This window comes from Puntigrus tetrazona, chromosome 8, assembly GCF_018831695.1.
Source record: "Puntigrus tetrazona isolate hp1 chromosome 8, ASM1883169v1, whole genome shotgun sequence".
In the NCBI taxonomy this organism is placed as follows: Eukaryota; Metazoa; Chordata; class Actinopteri; order Cypriniformes; family Cyprinidae; genus Puntigrus; species Puntigrus tetrazona.
This window is the reverse complement of record NC_056706.1, coordinates 15,623,608-15,636,565: the sequence shown is the minus strand read 5'-3', so window position 1 is coordinate 15,636,565 and position 12,958 is coordinate 15,623,608. Positions and strand designations below refer to the sequence as shown.

The 12,958-nt window shown below is 38.8% G+C and overlaps 1 protein-coding gene across 6 annotated transcripts in view; it reads left to right on the top strand.

The window, feature by feature from the left end:
- Window positions 1-12,958, top strand: part of LOC122350591 (LIM/homeobox protein LMX-1.2) — a 70,215-nt gene that overhangs the window by 11,757 nt on the left and 45,500 nt on the right. For all 6 annotated transcript variants that reach the window (XM_043247210.1, XM_043247212.1, XM_043247213.1 and 3 more), the window contains one exon: window positions 817-1,003. In XM_043247210.1, the coding sequence (XP_043103145.1) occupies window positions 817-1,003 (187 nt within the window). The remainder of the gene's footprint in view (window positions 1-816; window positions 1,004-12,958) is intronic.

The following is a 12,958-nucleotide window of genomic DNA, read 5'->3' as shown; positions in this document are numbered from 1 at the left end:
GGGATGCATCCTCCCGTGCCATGCATCTTACCGGCCGGCCGCACATCCGTGCAACAATAAAGGCTGTTTCTCAGAGAAAATAACCCCAACACACCGCTGGCGCATATTTATTTATTTTTTCTTACATTTCGTGGACCACGTAATTCTGACGCTTTTTAGTTTTGGTCGTCTTTTCTGGACGCAAACCGTTATGCTTATTTCTCCTCCACACACCTACGCGAATATTATATCTGCTTCGTTCAAACTAATATCTGTAACGCCTGAATACCGGCGAAAAATAGGCCTCACACACACACACACACACACATACAAACAAGACAACAAAATGCCTACACGAATTCATCAGCGTTTTATTTTTCATATTTGTAATGTTTTCATTTTTAAAAGCTGAAGATTATTTTTTGTGGGGTAAATAAATAAAAAGCGCATATATATATATATATATATATATATATATATATATATATATATATATATATATATATATATATATATATATTAGAATCACATTAATACAAACTTTTTGGGGACTTAGTCTTGATTGTTTGAGCGTGAGGCTGTTTAAAAAATAAGCGCAGGCTATATAGCTTTGCAAAATTACAATAATAATAATAATAGTGATAATAATAATAAATCGTAAGTAACTACGGACAGGCCATAATTACCGTTTTTCTTTGTTTTTGTGTCCATATTGGTACATTTAATAAAGCCCAATATTACAAAACGATATCATAACCACTTGTTCAACGGCTTATTTATGTATCCTTATTTTTTAAAATGTCAGAGCGTTATTAAAACGCCGCGTTTGTTCTCCAGGGACGGAGTGCCATCACCAGGCGGTGTGTGAGGGGTGCCAGCGGCCGATATCCGACCGCTTTCTGATGCGCGTCAACGAGTCTTCATGGCACGAGGAGTGTTTGCAATGCGCCGTGTGTCAACAACCGCTCACCACCAGCTGCTACTTCCGGGAGAGGAAACTTTACTGCAAACACGACTACCAACAGTAAGGGCATGGATTATTAAAAAATACATCACCGGTGTCACTCACGCGGGTCCATCGCTTCTGCCTGACTTTTTTTTTTTTACTCAGCTGCGATCAAGCGAAGAAAGTGACAAATCTTTCGTTTTTACGCACGAACACTCACGCTATTTCTCTCGGTGAAGTTGAACGGAACGGTGGCGTAGACGGTGTGCTTTAGTTTTTACGACTGTGCCGCCAAGTGTAGGGGCACCCTCCTTTATTTATGCAAGTTATAGCCATAATGAATTTAGTTACCGCGTTGTCTATGTATAAACTGTTTTATTTCTGAACTGAGACGCGTCAGTGATTTAGCGAGTGGTAGCCCTCTTTGGCTTTCATATCTGTAATTTCATCCAGTTAAAACTGAACTGGATTATTATTATTATTACTATTTTTATATTATTATTTAGCATCGGTGATAGGCTACTTTTCAACGCAATGGCAATCGCAATTAAGCGATTTCATTTAATTTAGTCTTTTCTTAGATCATTCAATCAGTCAGGGGCGACATAATTATTTGATCACCTGTCGTACAGTATAGGCCCACGTCCATTTTTCACAGACCCTAATATTTGGCATTAATTCTTGTATGGAACACACATGCACGCGCGCGCACACACACACACACACGCATATTCATTTCTTGACTCACTTTAATAAACACACGATTTCGTTTCTTTTTAATAACGCGCTATCGTTTTATCTATTTATGCGTTTTGTTTCTTCTGTTCATTCTCTTTACTTCATCATTTTGTTTGGCTAATTTATTATCATCAAACCCATTAGATTAATAATAAGATTGTTATCTTGAGCCATTTCTATCGTTGTTCTGCAAAACGTTTTTATGATAATTACCAGCTAAAAATACCGTCATGGGTGTACAGCCCATACGCTAAAATGTTATTAGTAGTAGTAGTATTGTTGTTATTATTATTATTAAAATCTTCTCGAGTCGCACTCCTTGTTCCTTGGTTCTTAAACCGTGTCCGGTCTGAGCTCGCGCGCGGTGGGTGGGTGCTCTGTTGATATTCGGCCGGTCCTGAAGCTGTGAGTGGACCGCGGGGCGCCTTATGTTGCATGTCTTCTCCCCATGTATGTCACTACTTTTGCGAGCTTTTGTGTCAGGGGTTTTGAAATATCGCTCCCTCTCTCGCGGTGATAACTGGGAGGTCCCTGCCCGACACCGTGCAATAATTAAAGAGCCGTATCTACCGCCTGACTTTAATAGCCACCGATTCTTTCAGTTTGACCGTGAAGAGTTAGTGTTAACAAAATTAATTTCATAGCCGTGGTCTTATATTCCATTGCCCTGGAGACAGCGGCTTGCGCCGAGACAGGCCAAACACGTGAAAACGTTTTTCTTTTAGCACGGTGTTATTTTTTAAGGCTGGATTAAATGGCATATTTAAACGATTTACCTGTTATCGGGAAACCTGTTATTCTCACCCTTTTCTTTGCATCCGCCTCTTGCAATCTTACGTTTTCTAAGGCCGCGAGAATGTCAATACGGTATTAGGTTCGCGTAAATCACATTTTCCTGGTCCGTTCTCCTTTTTTGCTCGCGTTACGAAACCTTCCGTTTCGTCAACAGCCGTTTCGTTTCGCGCCTCTACTAAGGGGGTCCTCACACGCGCGCGCTACGCAGGTAGCCTAGCTATAGCAGTAATATTTGTTTATTTATTTCGCAATGACGGGCCACTTAGTAGATGTAATTGGCACCTTTTTGACTTTTATGACGTTCATTTAGGTTGTACTTGTCAACCCCGCAAAGCGCCCGTGGCGCGAAGTTGAAGCCTTTGGCCGTTTCTGGTGGAACTCCGCCTAATGACATACTAGCACCAATTGATTCATGCCCTATAATCATTAGAACCGTAAATCACAACATTGGGCAAACGTTCATATTCACACCTCTCTGTCAGCTATTTACAGCACGAGCTTACCGGCGGGAATTTATAGCTTGTTTTGGCGGGGAAATCTCACCTCGCTGTAGCTCGAGAGTAACTTGGAAAAACAGGCTTTCGTTATTAGGGGATTACTTTTGGAATTACGATCTGCATATAATGTTCTTTAAATGGCCGAGCAGACCTTTGCGTTAGCACCAATTAAACACACAGGTTAAGGAAATAATGTTTTCAGGCTATTAGTGGGAATTCACTTTACTGGATTGCAAATTATTGTGAATTAATTCGAATTGCCACTAAAATGCAGTCCGCGTTCTCTTTTTATCTCTCTCTTCTAAAGGTGAAAGAAACAAAAAACTAAATAGACTAGGCCTATTAGAAATTGTCAGTCATTTTAAAAGCAATTTAAAAGGGTTAAGTGGTTTGGACAAACTATTTATTATCTTAAAATAACATTTTAAATTAATGAAAGCTAGAAATACTATTTCCTGTCAGTAAATGATCTTGGAATATCTTTATATTCATATTTTATCAATTCAAATACACATTTTTTAAATATATATTTATTTTTAATAGCTAAATTGCTTTGTTTTTATTTAGCCCCCTAGCTTTGCTTTGTTTTTATTTAGCCCCCTAGATTAGAAGTTGTTTTCAGCAAAGATTTTTCTTGATCTTCAACAAGATGTTTCTTGTTGTATTTAAAGCATTATTGTGATGAAGTTGGATTATTCTCAAATAGACAACACAGGATTTGTGTATAAGAGAAGAAGGTAATGTGCACTCAGGGTTTGAGTGTGCATATATAGCTAGATAGATAGATAGATAGATATGCCACAACTTCTGCCGTTCAATGTTATCTATTTTTGTTTAACAGAAGTGCATATATTTCTGTATTTTTCAAATGCAGAGTGTTTGATTGTTCTCATCTGGTCTTTAGTGTCAGTGGAACCTGGCTCAAGTCTGTTGCTAGTCTTGGTCCAGGGATAATTTGCTTGAAGTAGGAAGTTGTGGATGATCCCCTGGTGTGCTGATAGTTCTATTTTAGCACCGTGGGGGCGTCCTCCTGCGATGTGTTGTTTTTTAATTAGCTCTGCTTTGCGAGCTGGATGCTGCATTCCCGCTGACATGAGTGGATTTTGGGCCTGGCAGCGTGTTTTCTACATGACTGGAGCCCGTACGCCCTCCCAGTACACCCTGCCATTGCGTTTTCACCGAGAATGCCTTTACTCTCCATTTATTGTTACAATTAAAATAACCCCGAAGATCAGTATAATGATTTCTCAACGGTCGGTGACGTATTCGAACGCTTGTTTCGCCAGCCGTGTGGATATAAAAATCGAAAAACGTTGCGAGAAAAGGTAGCACTCGCACGTTTAGAGAAGCGAGGCGGGTACAAATCCTGCAGCGTTCAGGGTTTTTTTTGCCCGCCGTGTTTAAGGCCCTCGTAGCGCTCTGCTCTGGGATGAGGCCGAGTCTGAGCCAGCCCCGTTCCTCTGCAAGGAAGTATTAGGTTTTGTGTCAACATTAACCCAGCCTCTCCTGGCAACATTAAAATGATGCAATCATCTGTCATCTCATGACTAGTGCCACACACCCCCCACCACCAGACGTTTAACGCTTTGACCTAACGGGATGTTATTCTGGTGAAGAGGGGAGCGTTAGATGACTGGGTTTTGCTTTTAAATTCACCCGTGGAATAGATTATTTAGTTTTCCCTGCACGTCTCTCCTCTTTTAGATGTGTGACTGTTGTAACTTAATGTCCTTGACATGTAACTCCACAGCTGTGATAGTATTTAACCGTGGAAAATATGTATGCTATGTCTATATGCTTAATGTGCCAGCCAGAGACAAGTTTAAAGGGTATTTATTTTACTATTATAAATATAGCACTTGCAGAAGCCAACATTTCTTGATCCGCTCTATATTATGACTGTGAGAATATGAAAATGTTGTCACAGTTACTAGTTTTCATTTATTTGCATTGACCTCAATGTTTTTGTTGACTGTAGCTTGACACACTTAATAATTTAGAAAAAATTTAATAATAATAATAATAAAAAAAAATATATATATATATCAGGAATTAATTTGCAAAACTTATTTTAACTCATCCAAATCAAAAGTTGTTGTTTGCACAATTCGTGCATATACTTTTATACTTGTATTTAAAAATATATATATATCTATATATATATCTATATATATATATATAAAATATTTACATGTATATACATTTAAATATTTCTATATATAAACATATAAAAATATATATTTTTCCTAAACATACACACGCGTTATAAAATATATAAAATAAATATACACAGTATGCATGTTGTGTGAACAAAAACTTTTATTTTAGATTAATTGCACTTTATCTTTTGAGAGCACTGATATTTATGTATATATTTACTTATATTATTATTTTACTTATTTTATATATTTACTTACATTATAATATTATTTATATTAATTAATTATCCTGTCTTAGATAATTAAAGTTAAGTGTGTAATTTTCCTAGCCAAACATCACAAAAATGATTTGCATAAATAATGACAGGAGCACGTCACTTTTCATCCACTGGTTGGGCAAACAGATAACACCTTCCCCAATTGCAACTTAAGGTGTGTTTCTGAATTGGATTGTTGAGATGCTGAGATGTTTCGTTCAGGGGAATCAACTTACAATTCAGTTTACTTAGTTGCACACATAAACGGATATATCATCCACTATGCAAATAAAAAGATTCTTTCCATTTTAGCATAATATTAGTGAACCATAAGAACAATATCTTTCCATCATTCTTCTCTAACGTTGCTGCGGGCTCTTTTTTTTTTGCCTCTGTTCCACAGTGTTTTCAACATAACGATGAAGCTCAGTGTCTCCACAGTGTTATTCCTACATAGGCCTTTCACAGATACGCTAGAGAACACTGGCACCGGGATGGCAAGAGGTGCCACGGGGCATGCGTCTCGCCCACGGCCCACTATCACACCCACCCAACACATTCTACCTGCGCATGAAGACATTTTGCAAGGGTTTATCTCAAAACAAGAACCTTAAATTTGCAAATGAAAGCAAAGAGGGGGGGGAAATAGAATTTGTCAATGCAAAACCAACAGAAACGTAATCCAGTGATATAACAATTATTGGTTTCTTTCAAAGTCTCTGCATCCTCCAAAAATAATCCTGCGCTATTAAGTTGTCTTTGGAGAGTGTTTCAACTGTCTTGTCATAGACAAGAAGATTTAAGCTTGGCGCATGTCTTAGATGCAAGTTATGAGGATGATAATCAAATCTCATCTTGGACTTCTCAGACTCTTTCTCTCCCTCTCTTTCTTTTTCATATCCTAATGAGATTAGCCTCCCAACCGCCATAGTACTAGCTGATTTGAATGACAGGTCTGCTCCGCTATCCAAGGCTATCTTACTAAGCTCTTCGCCGCATTGTCTTGAATGGAGGGACTGACGGAAGCTGTGTGCCCTAATCCTCTTATTTGTGTCAGAGGGAGAAAAGAGGGAAGAATGAGGTGGAATGGGACAGTGCTTTGGAATGGCACCGCTGCCACTTCCTCCCTCCGAAACCTCTCTCACAGCCAAGTGAGCATGAGAGGGATCTTATGAGGCTCAGGAACAGTCACACACGCATTAGACAGTTTGCCTCCTCCATTTAACCCTTATCCTGAAGGCATTTTCATAAAATAAACAGCCCTCGATGGTGGAAAAGTCCAGAAATGTAATCTTGGCGGGTTTACCTTTGGATATTCCACTAAAAATGGAAGCTTCTGTCATAATTTATTCACCCGCATGTCGACACAAACCTGACTTTCTTTCTTCTGTGAAACATAAACGGTGCCTTTAAATTTATTCTTTTAAGAATTTTTTTGCTCACTTTATCTTGAGGTGTCCTTGATCTAATTCAGCCTAATTATACATTTCAGTACGAGGTAAAATTAATTAACAACATTTACAGTACTTTCTATATGGTTAGGGTTGCAATTATGATTTAGCTTAGCGTCACTCGTATATTATTATGCATAATTTACTGTTACTACAATAGTGGGTACATGTAACATGCGTAACAAAGACGCCTTAAAATAAAGTGTCACCTAAATCAGACATGTTCGTAATGGCACGAGGTTGAGTATAAGGACAGAATATTCATTTTTTTGGGTCAACTTTCAATTTGAAATCCTGCCTCATCATGTTTAGGTCCTACTTTAAAGCGTTTTAAGGGTCACTTGAAAGAACGACTTTTGCTGGTCCTTGCTGAATGCTTTGTGGTCTTTTGCGGCCGCTCAGTTTTCCTTCACGTGGAATAAGCTTTCTCCGGGTCGGACCCTCCTGGAGCTAGAGGTAATCTGTCTTCAGCTGGAGCTCCCACAGTTCTTTATTTACTCATTCAACTAGTTGGAAGTCTGTTAGACTCCAGATCAGATGCTCTGAAACCAATCTGATTACCTCAACCAGCCAATTACCTTTCTCTTCGCAACCACAGTCCTAAAGCTCTGCATTGCAATATTTCTTTAGTTTCATTATAAAGAAAAAGAGAAGAACAGCAGTTGAACCGTCTTACTACTTGTACGGTCCTTTCAGGAACAATTTAACAGAAATGTTGGATAAGTTACACTGGTCAGAAATTGAATTCTTACAATTTAGCACATCCTGGAGTTTGCAGTGAACATGACGGATTGCATTTTGGTTGGCTGCAACATTTTAAGTGGTTGTAACATTAAACAGTGTTGATGGAATTGTAAGTTTTGATTTTGATTTATTTTTGGATCAAATATTGGAAGTCAGCCTCAGTATTCATGAGAATAATCTTAAACTTGTTCTACAAGCAGACATTTGGAATAAAATGCATGTTTAAGTGTAGAATTAATGTTAGTGTTTTTATAAAAAAACTTCCATCGTAAATGTTTCATTGTGCGAAACCAAGAAAACCTGGGCTGACTGCTAAAACTGTAAAATCATGAAAATTAGATGGCTTCATCCTGTTGTGCATCAAAGTGAGTGTGTCAGTGCTCAGTGTGTGTATCCGGGACAAAATCCTGAACACTGTAGTCTAAATATTCCTCATCTCCCTTCCAGGGTTGATAAGATAAAGTAGAAGACAGGTTAGAGTAAACTGAAAAAACAGTGTTCTGACCAACAAGACCTTCTGCTTCTCTACCCACGGTCCTGATCTTCTGTCGCTATGGGGATCGTTGCTGATCGGCCCATCGCTGACTGGACCAAGGAAAACAAACGTGAGCAGGAGATGGCGTGGATCATATTTCCATACCTCCATGGGACTGGGAGCCCCCCACAAGCAGCTAAAATGATTTGTGCTGGAGGTCAAAAGACCCATGGTGGCTTCAAAAAGTGGAGAGTGGAAATATTTGGATGTTAGGCGGAGTCAATAAAAGGCACAGTGATGGAGAATGGAATGAAAGAAGTTGAGACGGGAAAAAAAAGAGTTGAGTAAGCAGCTAACTGGGTTGCAGATGTTTAAAATTGCAATATTCTTCTGTCAGACGATTCAGAGGAGTTAAACACAAACCCACAGCAGTGTAAACACAATTGGTTTTAATTTTATAGTCACAGAAATTAAAGGAATATTCAGGGTTCAATGCAAGTTAAGATCGATCAACAGCATTTTTGCCGTAATGCTGATTACAACAAAGCCGTTTGTCCCTGCTTTTCTTTAACAAAAAAGGAAAGAAAGAATGAAATCTGGTTTACAGTGAAGCACTTAGAATGGAAGTTGTGCATTTGTACATTTTTGTTTCCACGGCAATGTAAAAACCTAAAGCAAGCATAATGAACAGCTAAAATAAATAAAATAAATTTTTTAAAAGTTTCAAAAAGAATTAATGTAAGTGCTTTTCTAAAATGATATGCTTTACATTTCTACTTCTGAATCATTCAAAAATGGGTCTCATTTACTTCCGATGTAAATGTCTAATTCTAACATTGTTGCTTTTGGAAAGAAAACAAGAGGCAAATCAAAATTAAGTTTTGTGGCATTAATCGTAATGCGGTCGACTGAACTGAAAAGAATTATATTCATAGAAAAAGAACAGATCTTTTTGTTTTCATCATCAGTTTTATTTTAAAGAAGGTTTCTTTGTGATGGAATCTTTGTGATGTCATTTTTAGGTCAGGCCTCATCTTGCTTCTTTTTTTTTTACAAAGGGATGCCACCTTTGTGAGGCGAAAAAAAACTAAAACAAAACAGCAACAATTCCTGAAAGTATGATACTGATCGTCTGTGCCTTTTCCCCTCCTTTCTCTCCCCCTCTCCGCTGTATTTCCATGTCTCTCCTGGCTGGATGCTAATATTTCTCTGAAAAGAGCCACAATACATCTTCCTGGGAATTTCCAGCACTCGCAAGTGCAGCAAAATGATCTGGTAGTCTGAAAAAAAAAAGTGGATGAGGGAATGAAATATTGAGGATTTCTGAAAATCGAATAAAAGAAAATGATTTATTTCATAGTGCCATTTTAATGAAGACTCATGTGTCTTTGTTTACATACGTGCGACACAAAAAAAACGGAAATATTGGCTGATTAATATTAGGATATTACCCGTTCTTTGTTTTTGTGTCAAACAATGCGTCGTCTTTATTCTGTTTTACCTCGTGAACGCTGTTGTTTTGATAGTACACTTTTTACCAGTCCTCTCGATGCCCTTTTTGGCAGGATTCATAACCACAAACACAAACATGCTGTTCAGACATAATAGTGTTTCGAAGAAACATTGAACCTTAGAATTGCTTATTCAGCGGTAAGGACTGAATGAGAAACAAAGCTAAACTCACCGGAGTCACATATGGAGAATAGATAGACCTTACTTTTGCATATTTCGCCGCTAAAAAGAGTCAAAGATTTCTGTTATGGCCTCAAACATGTTCTCCATCTCAGACCAATCCATCTCGTCTCCTGGCTTCCCTGCTTCTGTTGTTTTTTCTTGGGAGTGAGTAAGTCTATTCCCCCCTCCCGAGGTGGGCGTCTGTCTGTTGTCAGGCGTGAGGAGCGGCCCCTGCCCCTGCAGTTAGCAGGGGGAAAGCGATCCTGACCCCCGGCCCAGAACATGAAACCAGAGCCGGTGTGTGGCGCTTGGTGCTCAGCTGGAGAGGCGGCAGAGCCCTGACCTCCAGCTCCACATCACACCGTGCGCCAGACTCTCCTCTGCCCTCCTTCTTCAGCTCTGTTGTGGGAGGACACGGTGCCAAACCACCTGAGGGCAAAGCCTGAACGCCTCACGCGCTCAAAAACATTTCCGTATGTGAGATAAACAGTCTGCTGCAATCCAAACAATTTGCTGCCACATTCATCCTTGTTTGCATAAGAACTCTTTACAGGAGTTAAAGAATTAAAAGAGGGTGTTGAATGTCTAAAATAGCACACATATGAAAATATTTAATGGAATAAAACTGCACTAGATTCTTTATTTGACTAATGTCTTTTGTTATTGGTTGTGAGGCTCTGGATTGGTGGTTTAATTTTAGTTTGTCTTTTCGAAAAACATCTCAATGACTGATTTCTCAACTTTTTGACAAATATCATGTCCACAATCAGTCAAGCCATTAGGTGACGTGGCCAACTGATCGTCCAGTTTCATAATTTATTGATAAATTCTTACATGAGAAACGTTTTCACTGTCAGCATCTCATCTGTCATTTTCTGTTAATTCTCAGATGAATCAGTCTTTACTTATGAATGAATATGACAAACTGATTGTAAAAACGGTATGAATTGGTTTGCGAATGAAAAAAAAAAGATTAACAACATTGGTGATATTGTAATTTTTCTCTACAATCCATTGCAAATGCTCTTATTTATCCACATTGAAGAAGGTATTTAATAGGTTCAACACCTGCATTTGAAAATTTGTGAATGACTGCGTTATGCAAGTAAAGACAGTGTCAAGATATATGAAATCATTCAACATATAAATACTTGAGTTTTTGGACATGTACTGTGGATGCACCCAACAATACACCCCTTTAGCACGATACTTTTTTACAAGAGGGTCATTTTGAAATAGGGTGGTGTCTTGTGAATAAGTCTATTGGATTCTTTTCTGTTCTGTTCTAATATTTTGCCATACAGAAGCACCAGTTCAGATCATTGTTTTTGTTTCAGGATCAGAATTTTGCACCAGAATCGAGTGGCAGTCCTTACAATCGAACATTTCTGTATTTGTTTAAAATTTGAATTTTGCGTTTAGCATTTAGCGTTTTTCCTGTGTTATGATATACTAGAACACACTTGCAATACATTTTTGGATTCCAAACCACCTGAATAACTGGTCTGGGTAAAATACTACCCCCAACCAATTTACATACTGCTAACAAATCGCAAACCAAAGCAAGGACAGAAATGTACTGTAGCTTTCATAAGAGAGCCCTGCAAACATATCGTCCATAACATTGGGCTCAGTGATGTAAGTAGAGAAGTACAAATGATCTGTTCTGAAGTGTTAAGTGCTTTAGTGTTATGATATCAAATGGAGCATGAAGGCTTGGACAGAGGTTTATGATTTCACTTCTGTATCCCTTTCATTGCTCTTTCCTGTCGTTATTTCCAGTCTCAGAGCAGCTGTCTGTCACTTACACATGGGCTGTATTTGCATACAGTTGCTGAGCTGTCTTTGTACGTGACTACACAGCCTCACGTGATGAACAATATCGGATATGCTCACAGTAAACCAGCAAATCTTAACTAGCTTTGCTTTGGGATGCAGATACTTTTTTCCTCAGTTCCTACCGTGTTGTCCGCAACAAACTTCCAGCCTAACTTTGAAAAATGTCACCGTACACCCTGCAACACTCACGCACAATCACAGTGGTATTGTGCTGTGGATTTTTGCCTTTTTAACAAAGTGACTGCACATGGCGTGGTTTTCAAGTAGTGCCGATGTTTCTGTATCTGACAGGCTGCAGAGCTTTTTGAAGAGCTGATGTTCGGTTTATTCGCAGTGGAAGGGCAGCTGCTGTATCCTCTCAACATTTTGGCCTGATCCACCAGTTACACGCTTGCAGGCACGCACATACACACTGCACATCTGCATCCCACATGCTTAGATACACGCGTACACATGTTGTCGGATTTGAGACTATAATCAGATTAATTGGTCCATCTTTCCTTGGAAACCGAACATACATTGTACGTTAAAGCATTTCTTTTTTTTACAAGAGCCGCATCAATGTAACATTAACCAGAAGCCGTGCTCGGAGTGTGGGGTCAGAGGGAGACTTGAGGGCCCCTGACATGACATCCTAATGAAATAAAGACTGCAGAAAGAGAGCGAACGCAAGAGAACCGCTCAGAATTAGCTATTAAGAGAGAAGAATGATTCCTTTTCTCCATACAGTGCTCACAAATTATACCCCTAAAAGCGTTTCTTACCTTTTTTGTTTTTAAAAATGTTAACTTTTACCTCAGATGTTATGTCTCCCCATTTGAGAAACATGAGTAAAAATCAGTCATGGCCCCATGAGGGAACCCGAACATTAGTTGAAGTATGTTTCTAATCCTTATTAACATTCTCCAAAGTCATGCATGAAATATGTTTTGTGCCACACTACGCACCATGTGTTTTTCTTTTTCTCCACAAGTATTTTTCAAACAGAGATCCACTACACACACTGCTGTGCATTATTTTATTATAGGGTTGAAGCTCACCACAGCCCTGAGAGTTTAAGAGAAGGGAAAAACTGGCCTTGATTTTCCACCAGGGTTTCGTTTGCTTTGTCCCAAAGCTCCTTTCTGTGCGATTGTTATTTTGTAGTGATGTCACTGGTGCAGGTACAACATGACGTTTTATTTGCAAGCAGTCTGTTGTTCAGACAGCCTAGCATTACTCCAGTGAATGTTTTCTCGATACCGACCTCTCCTCATTCTCTGAGGCTGTATTTCTCTCTGTCAGGTTTTTAAGTCTCCCAAAAACCGTATCAAACTCCAGGGAGAGATGTATGATCAATCAAAAGGCTCAAACATCATTATTTTTTGAGAACTCCAAGTATCTCCCACCCATGTGGGGTTTTTT